General features: G+C 43.9%; 1 protein-coding gene across 3 annotated transcripts in view; it reads right to left on the bottom strand.

Annotated features, from left to right (window-relative positions):
* LOC122562558 (small G protein signaling modulator 1-like) overlaps window positions 1–17,575 on the bottom strand; it is a 137,624-nt gene that overhangs the window by 38,681 nt on the left and 81,368 nt on the right. For all 3 annotated transcript variants that reach the window (XM_043715488.1, XM_043715489.1, XM_043715490.1), the window contains 6 exons: window positions 17,332–17,463; window positions 14,547–14,671; window positions 11,452–11,519; window positions 9,570–9,733; window positions 3,425–3,554; window positions 674–812 (listed from right to left, as the gene is read on the bottom strand). In XM_043715488.1, coding sequence (XP_043571423.1) covers window positions 674–812; window positions 3,425–3,554; window positions 9,570–9,733; window positions 11,452–11,519; window positions 14,547–14,671; window positions 17,332–17,463 — 758 coding nt within the window. The remainder of the gene's footprint in view (window positions 1–673; window positions 813–3,424; window positions 3,555–9,569; window positions 9,734–11,451; window positions 11,520–14,546; window positions 14,672–17,331; window positions 17,464–17,575) is intronic.

Here is a 17,575-nt window from a genome sequence, read left to right as displayed (position 1 = left end):
CAGCATCACACTTTTATTAACTAAGGGGAATAGCAGAGCCTCAATTCATGAAGTACATGAAGAGAGGAGCAGGAAAAAGGTGTTTTCACTCCTACAGATGAGATGCAACTTGCTCCAACATGGGTGCTGAGTGCTCTCCAGAGGAGATGATTTATAAAAAAATTCACTTTATCACCAAAAGCACTTGAATAAAATTCCAGAATACTTACCTGTTATGATGTTATTCAACCCAAAGACCATAAGACAATTGGAATCTCGTTCTTTAGTGCCTTTTAGTAACTGGTCTGACCTACATGTGACTCCAGATCTACAATGTTTTAGAGTTCTTGAAGAAGTCATTTTGAACTTGAAATGTCTCTTGACTCTGTTTCTTTCTCCACATTTGCTGCCAGACCTGCTGAGTTTCTCCAGCATTTCTTGCTTTTATACTAAGCAATGCAGTTGACTCTTCGATGCCCTCTAGCAAGACTCTGCATTATCCTAAACATCTAAACCAGCAGCAGTTTGAGAAAGTGACTCACCACCAGCTTCTCAAGAATCAATAGAGATAGGCACTAGCCCGGTCAGCAATATTTATCTCTCATGAATGCTGTTTCCCCCAGGCCCCAGTAGAACACTTTGACAAACTTGACTGATTGGTGGTGACCCTGCTCTCCTGCACGCTCGGTCTTACCTCTCGTGGTTGCAACCATTGGAAGGCCCTCCGTCAGATGAGCCACTCTGTGAGCATGAGGAGCAGGAGGACTTGCGTGCATTTGGCTGCCACATGAGGGGGATTCCACCCCCTTGAACATCCATCAGATCCTGGGGAACTGCAGCAAGATCCAGGAAACCAAAACATAAATGTTTCACTAGCAAGCTCCAGAAAGGCAACAAAAAAAAGCACACTGGGAGGAGGGTGCAAGCACCAAGCTGAAAGAGGAGCTATGAGAATGATTTTTGAGATTAATAGAATTAAAATGATGACAAAAGGTCGAATGGATGAAACTTGTATTGCTTTGAGTTTAACAGATGAAAGTAATCAAGATGTTAAAAGGATTTGGTTGAGAGAAACAATGTCCCCTGTGAGTAGAATCCAATGGACGGAAGGTGGATGTTCAGCCATGAACATAATAAATGACAGAATGGGTTTGAAGGTGCTTATATTCGAATGGAGAGAAAAGTATAGCTTTTCAATTTGAGCTTGGCCATTCAAAGCTATTGTTAGGAAGCAATTCTTCATATAATAGGTAGTGGAAGTCTTGGATTTTCCCAATTAACAGTTTCAAGATTTATTGTTGATTTACTTATTTTAGGCATGAAAGGAATTAAGACAGATAAATGAATTTAGGATAGAGATCAGACCGAACCAAATAGGAAAATTGGTTTGAGGGGCTGAAAGGCCTCCACCTACTCCGCCACTCCTGAGTGAAGTGCACTAAGCTCTGTAGTTGGTGTAGAAGTAACCTCTCTTTCAACGGTTTTCATGACATATTCAATGGTCAACATCAATCTTTTGTAACAGCATTGATAGCAACAAATTATAAGTGCAGCCTCAACATCTAGCTGTACAAGTCTGGAATGTAGGAAGCTACGTCAAAGGTCAGCAAAAAAGGACAGGACCAAACTCAACTTAATTTGAGGTTTAAATTGGCCAAAAAAAATTCCACAGTTTTGTTTGCGTGAAATAGATACATGCCAGACATAAACAGCTCAGGTGATTGTCTATGTGGAATTTGCACATTCTCCCAGAGTCCGCATGGATTTCCACCGGGTACTCCGATTTCCTCCCACAATCCAAAGATGTGTAGGTTAGGTGAATTGGCCATTCTAAATTGCCCTTGATGTTCAGGGATGTGTAGGTTAGGTGCATGAGTTAGGGGTAAATATAGGGTAATAGGTTATGGGGATGAGTCTGGGTGGGTTACTTTACGGAGGGTCGGTGTGGACTTGTTGAGCCAAATGGCCTGTTTCCACCCTGTAGGGATTCTATGATTCTATTATATCTTCAATTCAAAACCACCAAGTCAAATTAAAAAGCCACCTCCCCGATGCTCTTCAAGTTGATCTTGTAATTGATTCAGAACTTGCTCAGCAACAAAGTGACAATGTTCAATCTCCAGTTCAGTGAAGTCAGCTGAGCTTTCAGTAGAGAAAATAAAAAGGAAATTGAAAGATTAATTATAGTCATGAAAACTGGATTCATTTGAGTACTCTTCTGGCTTAGCCTCTCCCTATGCCTGCTCTCTGACTCCTAGCCTCTCCCGTGTCTCCTCTGTAACACCCAGCTTCTCCCTATGCCTGCTCTCTGCCTCCCAGCCTCTACCCGTGCCTGCTCGCCGACTCCCAGCTTCTCCCTGCGCTTGCACTGATTCCCAACCTCTTCCATACCTGCCCTCCAAATCCATGACTACTTCCATCTAGAAGATCAAGGGCAGCACATACATGGACACTGAACGTTCCTCTCCAAGCCACTCAGCATCCTGACTTGAACTGTATTGCTTTTCCTATACTGTCGCTGGATGGAAAATCTGAGAATTCCCTGCCTAACAGCACTTTGGGATTTGTCACCACACCTCATGGATACAGTAGGACCTCATCATCTTCACATTCCTCAGAGGTATTTATGGATGAGACAAATGCTGGCCCACCTAGCAAAGTCCTAGTCCCATGAACAAATGAAGAAACAGCACATCAATGACCTAGTGTACATTCATAATTGTATCACGGATGAGGAAGTTGGTTCTTTTGTTCTTTACTGAATGTTGGACTCATTAATGAAAGCAGCATTCTCCTCGACAATTGAACAATATAATCCAGATTGTGCAATTTTAATAGGTCAAAATGTGAGAGGCAGGTTTTTTTTTTACACACAGAGGATGATGAGTGCCTGGAATACACTGCCAGAGGAGATGGTGCAGGTGGATACAATAGCAACGTTTAAGAGGCATCTTGACATATTTATGAATAGGCAGGGAATAGATTAGATTCCCAACAGCGTGGAAGCAGACCCTTCGGCCCAACAAGTCCACACCGACCCTCCGACGAGTAACCCACCCAGAACCATTTCCCTCTGACTAATGCATCTAATACTATGGGCAATTTAGAATGGCCAATTCATCTGACCTGCACAGCTTTGGACTGTGGGAGAAAACCACCTGGAGGAAACCACAGACATGAGGAGAATGTGCAAACTCCACACAGAATAGAGGAATACAGACCATGTAGACAGAAACGATTTTTAGTTTAGAAAGGCATCATGTGTTGGCTCAGTCTTGGTGGGCCAAAGGGCCTGTTCTTTGTTCAAAAAGCAAGGACTTTCCTTAGTTATCGAATTAGCATGGATAAACAAGCAAGTTCCAACTGTTTGTAAATACTACACATCCATTTTACCTCATTAGGCATTAGTGACCGTATTACATTCACAAGTTTATCAGGTACATACCAAACTCAGAGTTAGTTCCCGGGAAGATTAATCTGAAAACATAGTCAGTTGCCTCTTCCTCCTCTTTGTCGGAGCTGGATTCTGCTGATCCGGGTGGACTCCGCTTTCGCAGTTTTGGGAAAACCTTGCCCTAGAAGCAGATGAACAATTTCAGTCTCAACATCTTCAATGGCCTGTGAGGGTCAGAAAACGTGAAACACGCCAAAAGAATTGAAGTGCATGGTTACAGGTCTTGGTGGAGGGAAACCTACCTAGAACATTTTGCCAGCAATCAACCTTTGATCTTACAGGAAGAAAATGGATGAGTAGCAGACTCCTCTTCTATTGAGCTTGCTCTGCTATTCAATATGATCTCCTTCAACTCCTCTTGATGGATGCCCCATCTGCCACCTTCAACACAGACTCCCTACCAAGTTCCAAACTTGTCACTCCTACTAGCTAGAAGGGCAGATGTATGGGAACCAACTTCTCAAGAGCAATTGGGGATGGTCAACAAACACACATCCAGGAATGATTAAAAAGAGAAACGTACGCCCCATTCCATGAGAGTGGAATGAAGAGCACTTGCTGGCTTTACTGAAATTGGCGGGAGGTGGTCTGAATGGCATTGATCACTTTACATTTCAATACAGAGGGGAGATGTCGAAGGACAGACACTTTCTGGTCACTGTGGGGCAAGGATCCATCATTAGTTTTGTTGTTACATAAAGATAAGCACCATTGACTGGAGCAGACTTGAGGAGCTCAAGATGGAGCCATTGAGATTTCTCTCCAGAGTGAGGTGATATTATCCTTCCTGTATTTTAATGTTTATAAAAAGCCAGCAGACAACCTGACATTGGGAGCTAGATCATCTGAAGTCAACGGCAAAAGATGCAGTCCACTGGTGATGCTTCCTGAGCAGATCAGCTAGTCCAGGTTTTGAATGTTGCCAGTTAAATGTCTACATCAGTCTGTATCCTTGGGTTTTTTAAGAATCCTCCTACATGTACAATTAAAGTCTCACTTATGCAGTTTTACACTTGCTGTGAATGTCTATTGTGTTTTACTTGCTAAAAGTGAGTCAGAGTATACAATGGGAATGGCAACAGTGAAATAATGCCAATGACTAAGTATGCCCCCCCACCCCTCAGTAAACAGCAGGAGGCATTTAACACGTTCCAGGATAATATGCTTACTTTAGAAATTTCAAAAATCTGGACTGACTGCTTGTGTGCTCATTCTCACTTGTGAAAACTCATCTGAGGGTGGCACAGTGGCTCAATGGTTAGCACTGCTGCCTCACAGCTCCAGGGACCGGGTTTGATTCCAGTGTGGGTGACTGTCTTGTGTGGAGTTTGCATATTCTCCTCTTGTCTGTGTGTGTTTCCGCCAGGTGCTCCAGTTTCCTGCTAAAGCCCAAAGATGTGCAGGTTAGGTGGATTGGCCATGCTAAATTGACCATAGTATCCAGGGATGTGCAGGCTCAGTATATTAGCCATGGTGAATGTAGAGTTACAGGGGCAGGGGGATGGGATGTTCTTTGGAAGCTTGGTGTGGACTCAATGGGCTGAATGGCCTGCTTCCAAACTGTAGGGATTCTATGATTGATGGATCCATAAATCTGGTTGCTCATAACCCTCTATCAATAATGCCCAAAAATGGGTTCTTCGACTGGAGTGTTGAGTTGTCTTCGACTGAAGAAACTCCAGTGTACATTTAAAGAAAGCATAAAAAAGGACCATCCAAGAGGGCTATACCATGAGTTGAATTCCAGGGTAGTAGAAAGCTTTGTATGGACAGGTGAAAAATCCACCCCCATCAGCACAACGGCGGGCAAATTCACTCATACGGTCAGCCAATCAATGAAGTGCCTCCTCTGTACCGAAGAAATGGTGAGGAGCTACATCTCCAATATGAGGCTGGTTCACAGAATTGCTACAGCAAAGGAGGTCATTCATCCCATCGTGCCTGCTGCTCTTTCCTGTGCTTGCTGCTGATAGCTCAATGGCAAACCTATTAGCAACAAACGAGGGAGGGAAACAACCTGTGATTGGAGGTGCAGTGAACAAGGAATGGAGAAAAGGTCAAGGTCTGGGAGCAAGGGTGAGGGCAAGGGTTGAAGGGTTGCAGTCTAGGAGGGGTAAAAGAGGGCCAGTGGTTGTTTTGCCAAGGGAGGAGGGGATAGCCAGGGACAAGAGCAGTCTTTTTGCTGATACCAGGACAGGAGGTAGAAAGCTACCTTGTTGCCATCTGCCTACTGTTGGATTGGGCTAAAAGGTAGATGGAGGAGCCCAGGGTGGGGAGGAATGAGGGGAGACAGGGATGCTACAAGAGGGCTGTGTTAGAGGGGGAGGCCACAAGCGGCTGGAGGGGAGACAAGTGAGCAGCAAGTGGACTAGGAGCAAGGAAATATCCATGACAGAGTAGGGGGAGACAGGGAGGTCACAAGGAGACAGTGAAGACAGGAAAGCTCTAAGTGGGATGAGAATCAGAGGGAAGCTACAAAGATAGGGGAGAGAGAGGGAAACTGAAAGGAAAACAGAACAGTTTCAAACCTGCCATTAACACTCCATTATCTAGAAGGAAGGAAGACATGAAATCACTGAGGTAATCATTTGCTTGCAAATAAATGTGGTATTTGTTTTTCTATTTTTTTTTAAAGAGAGGGAAACTGAAAGGAAAACAGAACAGTTTCAAACCTGCCAACAATTAACACTCCATTATCTAGAAGGAAGGAAGACATGAGATCACTGAGGTAATCATTTGCTTGCAAATAAATGTGGTATTTGTTTTTCTATTTTTTTTTAAACCCCCACACTACCGCCTAACTGCGGTAGTGCTTATTTTCCCCCAGCACCCATGGTGTCTGTATGCAGGTGTGAGACACAGTGAGAGACACAAGGTGCATGAATCTTTATTCAATTTCCACCACCAGGAAGATAGGAAACACCCGAGTGGCCAGTGACAAGCAGTGCCCTTCACATCAAAGGGCAGTGCTGTGTGATCAAAACAGTGAAGGGGAGGGTAGGGACTAAATCAAAATAGAGTTGAAGGGGGAAATAATGCACTCCACTCCCTGCGGCGCCCACCTCTCCTTGAACAACTCCAGGGTGTTGGTCGACACCGCGTGCTCCTTCTCTAAGGACACCCGGGCCCTAACGTAACCGCGGAAGAGGGGCAGGCAGACAGCCCTAACGACCCCCTCCACAGCCCGCTGCCTGGACCTGTTGATGGACAGTCTGGCCAGGCCCAGAAGCAGACCCACGAGGAGGTCTTCAGACCTGCCCTCCCTCTTCCGTACCGGGTGCCCAAAGATCAGGAGTGTGGGACTGAAGTGCAACCAAAAGCAGAGGAGGAGGTTTTTGAGAAAATCAAAAAGGGAGTGCAAACGCCCACACCCAATATACACATGGTCCATGGACTCCACAGCGCCACAAAACAAGCAGTTGGGATGGGAGTCTGTGAACCACCGCAATCTGCGGTTGCAGGGGACTGCTGCGCGCAGCACCCTCCACCCCAGATCCCTGAGTGAAAGGGGGAGGACTCCCGCGTAGAGAGCCCTCCACTGGGGATCCCCACCGCCCGGTGGCAAATGGGCTCGCCAAGGCATAAATATGATATTATGTGCAGACATGAGACTGCATGTACTCAGGAGTTAAATGAGAAAAATGCAGTGGATGCTATTGTAATGAACACTGTCAATCATTAACTTTAAACCTGAGACTGAGATCTGAGATGTGTCAACAGCCTTGTTAAAATATTCTAACTCTGTACATATGAGATGAAAGACACTGGGGACAGGATTTCGCATTTTGGTTCGAGATCACAACATTAGGGTTAAATGGAGATCTAATTATGTCAGGAAAAGGAACCTGCCATCAATTTTGCCTGGATTGGACTATTAGTGGCCAAAGAGCAAGCTTGCCATCCAACTGAGGGAGAAAGGGCCATCAGTAGTGAATGGGCTGCAGCAGCAGAGAGGGTGCATCCACCTTGAAAAAGTTTCATCTGAAACACTTGGGCGGCACAGTGGTTAGCACTGCTGCCTCACAGCGCCAGAGACCCGGGTTCAATTCCCGCCTCGGGCGACTGTCTGTGTGGAGTTTGCACGTTCTCCCTGTGTCTGCGTGGGTTTCCTCCAGGTGCTCCGGTTTCCTCCCTCAGTCCAAAGATGTGCAGGTAAGGTGAATTGGCCATGCTAAATTGCCCGTAGTGTTAGGTAAGGGGTAAATGTAGGGGTATGGGTGGGTTGCGCTTCGGCGGGTCGGTGTGGACTTGTTGGGCCGAAGGGCCTGTTTCCACACTGTAATGTAATCTAACCTAAAAAACTAGTCACAGCCTGTGGATCACCAGATTGTTCCTTTACAGCTCAGCAAGACTGTCATTTAGGCCTGGCTCAGAGGCACACTGCTGGGCCGTGTACTGCAAGGTCCCTTGCTAGGAGGTGAGCTCTCGGCAGCAGCCTGCCCCAGATGCCTCAAGCTAAGCCTCAGGATGACTGAAAAATCCCAGATGACCTCTGGTCAATGGTCCTAATTGGCCTGTAAATCCTTAAACTAGACCTCACCACTAGTGAGCAGTCAAGTGTTTGTCCTTCACATCCTGGCCTTCCCAAAACCATGAAGGTCTGGTTCTTTTTTTGGGGGGTAGGTGCACATGTTACCCTTAAACAAACAACACATCAGTGAAAAATTCCAGTACATCCCAGTTCCCACTCCTTATGGGGGGAAGCTTCCTGCCCTTGGTATCAACTAAGCACACAATTTTAGGTTGATCCCAACTGGTAGTTTCTGCATTAGACGTTTTCAACCTTCAAAAGGCACTGAGCAAGTCACGATCATTCTTCCAGTCAACAATGCACTTCCCTGCCACTGGTCACAGTGGCAATAATATCCCACATGATGTGGGCATTTTGGGGACTGAGACGCACATGATGGCAGCAGATTATTCCTTTCTCTCCTCACTCTTCCCCTTCTGCAGAGAGACAGTCAATACGAAATATTGGCTTCTGGAGCTGCAGCTGTCTGATACAATGCTCCTCTGCATTGAGGCTAAAATACCTGCACGTGCTGCTGGTGTTATCTCAGCAGTATACACGATCCAGAATATTTAAATATTTTTCTTGCTGATTTCAATTGGAAGAAAATGGAACTTCTGCAAATCAAATTTCCTAGGGTCAGAATCAAGCAGGTCCGCTCAATTTCATCATGTTTCAATGCAAATTAAAGCCAATTTCTGCATTGCCTAAGTAGTTCATCAGTGACAACACCACCCAGGGTCTACTGGTTCCCAGAGCACACCCTCCCCAACTGCTGATTTAGTTCCCAATAGCCCTGCTAAGATTATTACACAGCAGCTCGAAGAGAACAGACTGTGTAGGTTAGGTGCATTAGTCAGGGGAAAATACAGGATAATAGGGTAGGGGAATGGGTTTGGGTGGGTTACTCTTCAGAGGGCCAGTATTCACTTGTTGGCTGAAGGGCCTGTTCTCACATTGTAGGGATTCTATGATCTGCAAAGATCCCACTTTCATGTTTCTCTCCGATCTGCTCACAAGTACAAGTGAGATTTCCAACCCGTCATGGCTAATTCTACTGACATTGTAGACCTTGAGAGCATCATTCTAACACAACAATGTCCTTCCACCAAGGTGCAATTAATATAAATGGAATGTTAATTTCTGCAGAGCATGGATCGGAGAGGCAACAATTTGAAAACTTAGAGATTTTAAAAGGATCATGTTGTCCTATTAAGAGTGTGGCTGTGATCATAATTAGACCATAACAGAAGTCGGCCATTCAGCCCATTTAGTCTACTCCTAAATCAATGAAATCATGACCAACCTGATAATTCTCAACTTCACTTTCCTGCCTTTTCCCATAATATTTGATTCTCTGACAGATTAAAAATCTATCTTAGTCTTGAATATATTTAACTCAAACTCAAGACTCAAGAGCTCTCTGTGGTAAAGAATTTCACAGATTCATTCCCCTCCAAGAGAAGAAATTCTTCCTTATCTCCGTTTTAAATGCGTGACCCCCTTTTTCTGAGATTATGCCCTCAGGTCCTAGACTCTCCCAAAAAATGGAAAGAACCCTTCTGTATTTGCCCTATTAAGTCATCAAAGAATCTTACGCAATTCTCATGAGGAACATTTGCGTACCTTCCCTCTCTGTGACCACAAAGGAGGGTCCAGCTGTCCACGAGGTAGGAGACCGTTCTCCAGACACGACAAGAAAGCCAGCAGGTGTCCTCCCTTTGGAAAGCGGAGGGGCGGCCTCTGAATCCCATCCTGACTCACCAGGACCACTGTCCCACCACTGTCAACTGTGAGCACACAGGGAATGAAAACAAACCCATTAAGAGCAGAATGGATGACATGAGTGGCAGCAGCTGATATAAAGAGGAGCAGCCATGGGAGGCGGCAGACAGTCATTTTGCCTGTGAAGGTACAAGACTGCGTGGCACAGTATCAAAACAGTGATGCAATTTTAGTTCTGACGCCAAAAGAAAACAAAAGCAGGAAACTAGAATGTACCAAAGTCTGTTCATTATTTATTCTCAATTTTTTTTTCAAGGTCAAGATTCCACCTTTTCAAGTAACCTTATATTTGCTCCACTTGATCTCTCTTCAGGCAGATCAGGTGCCAAGTTGACTGCTCCAGACATAAAGGGACCCCTGTTTGACCCCGATGGCAGGATTCCAATCCCAAACAGAAAATCCTGCACTAGGGTACTCGAGGTGCCTCTGAAATTATCTGTTAAGGAGACTCAGGTGGCAGTTTTGCTGGAGAAGGGAGTTTGACTCAGCTTCATCTAAGGACTTCACCCTTTCTTAAGGCTTAAGAAAGCTCAAAGCATCCCAATTGGGACAAGAGGCACAGGTTTTTGCGTAAAGGCTTGGAAGTATCTCCCGTGAATAAACAACTGCACTTTTGCCTGTACTGACCATCCCAGCAGGGATTAATGAGTGGCAAGTTGGGAAATGCTATGTGACCAAATCCCATAGCATGCTGCCGTCCTGGTCAGTGCTGCATCATCCAACAAACTGCACCACCTTGTGAGGTGTGATATAGAACAGACTGGCTGAAAGCCTGGTGAAAGCCTATTCCAAGAACAATATTCCAAATTGGGTAAATACTTGAAGGAGAAAACAATTTGCAGGGGATTAGGCCAAATTGGATAGTTATTTAAGCACAGGCATGATGAGCTAAATGGCCTCTTTTTATGCAGTGTGATTCTGTGAAACCACCTTTACTGCATACAAAGCCGGACAAACACGAACAAAATGATTTTAGCCACATTGTATTGAGTACCATGACTACATTACTGACTGCCAATCCAGAGAACAGGAGTTCAAAGCTTACTGTGATGATCTGAGAATTTCGAATTCAGTTTTAAAATGTTTGAAAACATATTATATTTAAATTAAAAACTCATAATTAGTAAATGTGACCATGAATTACTGTCAAGATTTCATGAAAAAGTCCTGCAGACAAGGAAATCTGCTGAAAATATAGTAAAATACTTCAGACGCTGGAAATCTGAATAAAAACAGAAAATGCTGGAGAAACTCAGTAGGTCTGGCAGCGTCTGTAGGGAAAGAAGCAGAGGTTAACACTTCAAGTCTGATATGACTCCTTTTCAAGTTCTGAATAAGTCATATTAACTTAGTTTCTGTCTCCACAGATGCTGCTAGACCTGCTGGGTTTCTCTAACACTTTGTTTTTTAGAAAGGAAATCTTTTGCTTATTACATATCTGCTTATTTATGAGACTCTAGCTCCACACAAATGAGATTGATTCTGAATGGTCCTGTGGGACCTATAAATCCCTCAGTTGTGCTAGCATAGCTGGAGACAGAAAATGAATGCCAGTCTCATTGCCCAAATATGATTCCTAAAAAAAACCCCTCAGTTTGTTGTTTTGGGATTGGGAATGGTTAAAAAAATGCATAAAGTACAGCTGATACCTCATATTACCAGGGTATCTGGAAATACAGCCTTAACATATAAAATCTGATAGAAAAAGTTATTTTCTTCTTACTCTGTTGATGACAGTGCAGGTAGACAATTTCCTCCAGACGAATGGTCATGGCATAGTCCCAGTATATACTGAAAAAGATCAAATCATTTAGATACTGACATTTCACAGTGAGCAGCCATTTCCTATGCCACAAACAGGTCCAAGATGCTTATACCAGATGAGGAGATACAGAGTTGATTGAACCAAGCAGAGAACCTTTATTCACCAGATCCCTTCCAAATTACCGAGCATTTGTGCAGGCTGCCCTTAACTTCCCCAGTAATTTCTGAGGTAGGTTCACAACATAATATAGATAGCAAAGATGACAGTGACAAGAATACACATTTCATCAATAAGACTCTAGTGATTGCTAGGGGCAGAGAATGACTTGAGGATCATCCTTTGGAATTACCATTTCCAATGGAACAAGGGTAAGTCATTTATCTCAAAATGATTCACACTGGCATTCCCTCAGTTTCTGTCACTCCTGGTATTAATAACAGTGAAGCAATTTCTCAGGATATAATTTCAGACATATAAACAAACATTTTTTTAAAATCAACCTGTTTGACCATATTATGATTCACTACTGGGGCAGTAAAGACTTGAACTCAGATCATTCAATCCACAGGCTGGAATACTACAACTACGCCACAAGATGTACTGCAAACAAACTAATTTATTGAGTATTTGTTTTCCAGTGAGGCACAAAAATCCTAAATTGGTATTCATGATTTGGAGGTGCTGGTGTTGAACTGGGGTGTACCAAGTTAAAAATCACACAATATCGGGTTATAATCCAACAGGTTTACTCGGAAGCACTAGCTTTAGGAAAGCCGCTCCTTCACCAGGTGGTTGTGTGCCCTGTGTCCTACGATCTTATACTTCACAATCACCTAATGCAGGAGCAGTGCTCCGAAAGCTAGTGCTTCCAAATAACCCTGTTGGACTATAACCTGGTGTTGTGAGATTTTTAAACTGATATGGTAGCGTCCTGGTAACCACAAGAGAAATAACACAATGTCAAGTCCCATCACAAAAAGTTGTGAAGCTAGATTTGAGAAATGTGCTAACTAATGGGTAGGTCCAGGGAGTGACCATGCTGCAAAAAGCCAACATATCTTTCAAGAAAAGGAGCCAGGTCCCACCTACAGAATCAATTATATAGTCCCATACTCTCAAAGACAATAAATATTGCCTTGCCAATGTCACCTATATCTTAGGTCACTATTTAATAACACGAACTATAAATGTGGATGGTACCCCCAGGAAATCCAATATGGCTGTAAAAGATGGGACGTATTATTAAACAATCTTCATGGAGGTTAAGATCACAATTAAATTTTTACTTCTTGCACCAAGTTATGCTATTCTTCAGGAACTTTGATATGCGGCTTCAGGATTTACAAAAAGCTGTGTGGATATGTGCTACCTAGTCACCAGTAAATGTTGTACCCGAGTGGAAAGGACAGTTTCAATGGAACAATCTATTACCCCATCTCACAGCAGTTAAGGGAGCTATTGCATTGCTGAGTTTGGTCACTTTCTTTCATTCTGTTTACCCTTTGTTCCTCCTGACATCTCCTGAAGCCATTGATTTTTGTTGGTGTATCATCTCCAAAGATCTCAGGGCCCTAGCGGTACAACAGCCAAATTTAGGTTGGGAACGACAGTCAAGTTTCAAACATGGGTGACACTACAGTCCCATTAAATGAACAGCTTTGTGATCCATGAGGGGAGGGGGGTCATTAATTGACTTTCCCCTTTGTGTAACTGAAGGGTCCAGAAGCCTCCTACAGACTACCTGCCTGCATCCCCCAACCACGATCCATTAATCCAACAGTTTGGTCCAGTCAAAGAAAGCTCTTTTACTGAGAAAATGATTCTGCACTCTTCTTGGCTGCAAAGATAATAAATGAATGATTTGTTGATTAGAATGGTGAACATGGAATAGACTTTTCGAAAGCTCCAGTTGTCAAATCACAGATCGGAATGATTTTTACACTCAACACTATCCCAGGGAGCTGTAACTTACCAGAGAGCTCTGCTTCTCTTCCCCAGTGGCCAGATAGATTTCTGGCAATTGATGCTGGGAGTCACACAGCAAAATCAGCAGAGAGAGAGAGACCAAGTTCCAGGTAGAGCAGGGTGATAAATTTGGTGAGCACATAGTGCAGTGCAGACAGCAGAGAAAGCAGAGGCAAACACAGCAACAGAAACAGTGAACAGCCATTGGCACCAGCATTAACCCAAATGAGTGGCAGGATTGAAACGAAAAAGGAGACAGACAATAAGTTCACAAAAAAAAACAAAAAGAAAAATCATGTTAAAACACGTCACAATATTGCCATGCTTTACTGTACCCAAATGCCAACTTCCTTTCACACGTTCAGTCAAAGTCAGTGCAATTATCAAAGCTGTGTCCTGTATCAATGCACACTAAAGTCATTGCTCCTTGTTTGATCTTTGCCTCCTTTGCTGCAGGTCTTGATTCTCACTGAGATGCTTGCCTGCTGCTATCTAAATGGCTATCCCTCCACACCTCATAGTAGCCAACTCACCCAAGCCCCTCGATTATCCAAACAACACGAACAGGAGTATGTTGTTTGGATAATCGAATGTTTGGATATTCGAATACTCAGATATCACAGTTTACCCAAGCACTGGGACCTTGAGATCTTATTCGGATAATCCGAAACTCGGTTCATCGATGTTCCGATAACCGATGTTGTACTGCATTGCCTTCAGACACATGCAGGCATCCCACTGCCAAACACATTGATGAACATAGAGTTGACTCCTCCGCTCCCTGCCGTGACTACACTATCTGCAAAGCCAGTGTGAATCTGGATATTCATGAATAATGTCACACCGGGAATTGCGTTCCCACTGTCAGTGGTGAGTATTCCAGAGATACATTTCATGAAGAAAGTCTTCAGCTCAGCCTGAATTAAACTCACAGCAGATTTTGTCCAGGCCTCACAGCAATTCTAGTTGGAAGTTAGGCTTGGTGAGCAAAGCTCGACTTTGACAAATCCAGCTTCTTAATTCTCACATCTTGCCAAAAATTGTAAAAGGCACCCAGGAGAATTCCAGCTCTGATGTAAATTAGTTACCTCCTCTCATAATCCAAGTCCCCCACTGAGCCATTCATCAGCTGGTTGGGTGTCCATTTTAACGTCATGGTGTCTCCTGTTTGATGAAGCGAAAGGTATCCCAGGATAGGTTCCATATCGTCTTTCTGAAGAGAGAACATTAGTTAGTAGAGGTGTGAATTACTGTGCTAATGATTAGATTAGATTAGATTAGAATCCCTACTGTGTGGAAACAGGCCCTTTGGCCCAACAAGTCCACAGTGACCTTCCGAAGAGTAACCCACCCAGACCCATTTCCCTCTAACTAATGCACCTAGCACATTGGGGAATTTTATCATGACCAATCCACCTAACCTGCACATCTTTGAACTGTGGGGGGAAACCAAAGCAGAGGAAACCCACGCAGACATGGGGAGAATGTGCAAACTCCACACAGACAGTCGCCCGAGGTTGGAATCGAACCCGGGACCCTGGTGCTGTGAGGCAGCAATGCTGCCACTGAGCCACTCTGCAGCCCTGGACAGGGATTAAGATGAGTGTTGCACTGCAAAAATTCAACAAGACAGTGCCTTCCAAACCCATGATCACTTCCATCTGGAATAACAAGGACTGCTGATACATGGGAACACCACCACCTGCAAATCAACATCCTGATTTGAAGATATATCATTGCTCCTTCATTGTCGCTGGGTCAAAATCCAAGCATTCCCTCCTTTTGGGAATTGTGTGTCAATCTACAGCATGTAGACTGCAGTGATTCAAGAAGCAAGCTCACCACCATCACTTCTCAAGGGCAGCTAGGAATGGACAATAAATGCTGATCAGCCAGTGACACCCATGTCCCACCAGTGAATTTAAAAAAAATTGGTGCCAAGGAACAATGCTTCCTGAAGTTCTCCAGTTAGTAAACAGGGATGAAGAGCACTTGGTCCACCCTGCCCTTTTACAGGACATAGCAGAACCCAGGATCATTTTCATGTTTCCATCAAATGTTTCTCCAGGCAGTTAACCTAAACCGCCTTGACTTTAAGAATAGAATCAGGCCCTGCTACCCCCAGCAAACTATACAGTTACCATGCAAAGTTTGGAGTTTCCTTTTTACCCACCCTTCCACCTGCAGTCACACGGGAGCAAGTTCACCTCCAAATTCTCCTCCAAGCCATAGATGATCTTGACTTGGGAACCAGGAGTAACCACTTAAAAATATCAGGTGACCACTTAAGACACTGATGAGTCAAAACATTTTCTCTCAGAGGATCATAAGTCTTTGAGCTCTCTTCCTCAAAAGGCAATAGAACTAAAGTCTTTGAAAGTTTTTAAGGCAGAGATAGATGGTTTCTTGGTAAGTAAGGAGGTGAAAGGTTATCGGGGTAGGCAGAAATATGAAGTATTCAGACAAAATAAGCAAAATAACTTACTCTTGCTGCAAACTCACACATTCATGTTTTGGGACTATATTGCTATTCCTTCGCTGTCGCTGAGTTAGCAAGCTGAAGTACTTTGCTTTTGTTTATTCAAGGATATGGCCATCGATGACTGTGCCAGTATTTGTTGTCCATCCCTAATTGCCCTCACTAACAGCATTATGGGTGCACCCACACCATACAGTGATTCAAGGCAGCGGTCTCACCCCCACCGTCTCAAGGGCAGTTGGGGCTGGGAAATAAATGCTGACCCAGCCAACGAGATGCACATCCTATGTATGTATAAATCAAAACAAAGACCAATTATGTGACTGAGGGCTCTGGAACAAGTGGGTATAGGTCGAAAACTAAATATGAGTGCTTCTATAGGGAAGTTGGGAGGGGATAGAGCACACATTAGGAGTCTGTGGTTGAAACTATATTGACATTTAATAATAGGTGAGACATGCGGTTGAAGGGACATCAGAATAACTGATTATAGAGGACAAATCAAACACAGACTGTGGATCTGTCATAGCTCAAGTTCCCTGATTATGTGTGTGCAATAAGTGGAGCAAGGGTGACTCAGGAGAAATAGTTTATATCACCACTGACAGCTGTGAGATTTTGAATTAAACCAAGGTAACATCTCCACATAAGTCATTGTGCAATACATGTCAATGCAACAACTGGTGATTTACCCACATTCAGGAAGCATTCCAAATAATTAACAGGCAGATTTGTGAGTTATGCGCTAAAAATGTGAATAGGAATTCTCAAATTCAGATGACTTCATTATATAAATTCCAAACAATGTGAATTATGATTCAGTGGTATAAACAGCAACTGATGTTGCAGTTAGCTTTAGTGACAATATCGATTGTACTGTCACCTTGACTACAGGGTGTTACAAAGCACTTTACAGCCAATGAAGTACTTTGAAATTGTGCTCACTGCTTACACAGGAACATGGATCTTAAAAACAGGAGTAGATCAGTCAGCCATTCAATAAGGTTGTGGTGTCAGTTCCACTTTCATGTCTGTATGTAATGTAGGAAACAGCAATTAATTTGTGTACAGCAAGTTCCCACCATGGGGCAGTACAGGTTTAAATCCTTCTCAGCAACATTGTGGAACCTTCTACATGATCCAGACAGGGCAGGTGGAGCTGTGCTTTAGCATCCCATCTGAAAGGCAGTAACTCCAACAATGCAGCATCTCCTCAGTATTTCACCAGACTGTCAGGCTGGATTATGTACTCAAGTCTCTGGAATGAGACTCGAACCCACACAACCCACTGACTTGAAGGCAAGAGTGCTACCCACTCAACCACCGACACCAGCACACACAATCCTTGCAGCACATACAATAAAATGCATGCGCACAATTGGACAGTTACTCACCGGCTGAACCAGGACATTGTTTTTGCCATACAATAGCGTTGCCCGCGAGTTCTGGTGCAAAGACTCGACATAATCACGGGCGGAAAGTGTGAGCCGATCGTCCATGCTGCCACTAGAATGTCGCTTCTGAATCTGGAAACAACACACAGGAGAAAAGAGCAGCAGCCAATGACACCAGATGATTGTACAGAAGTACTTGTAACAGCATGGTGTCAATAACATAGGACCAAGGGAAAGCACAGAG

The sequence above is a fragment of the Chiloscyllium plagiosum genome, chromosome 25, assembly GCF_004010195.1.
Source record: "Chiloscyllium plagiosum isolate BGI_BamShark_2017 chromosome 25, ASM401019v2, whole genome shotgun sequence".
NCBI lineage: Eukaryota > Metazoa > Chordata > Chondrichthyes > Orectolobiformes > Hemiscylliidae > Chiloscyllium > Chiloscyllium plagiosum.
Note: the sequence above shows the minus strand (reverse complement) of the source record. Positions and strands in the feature narration are given on the sequence as shown.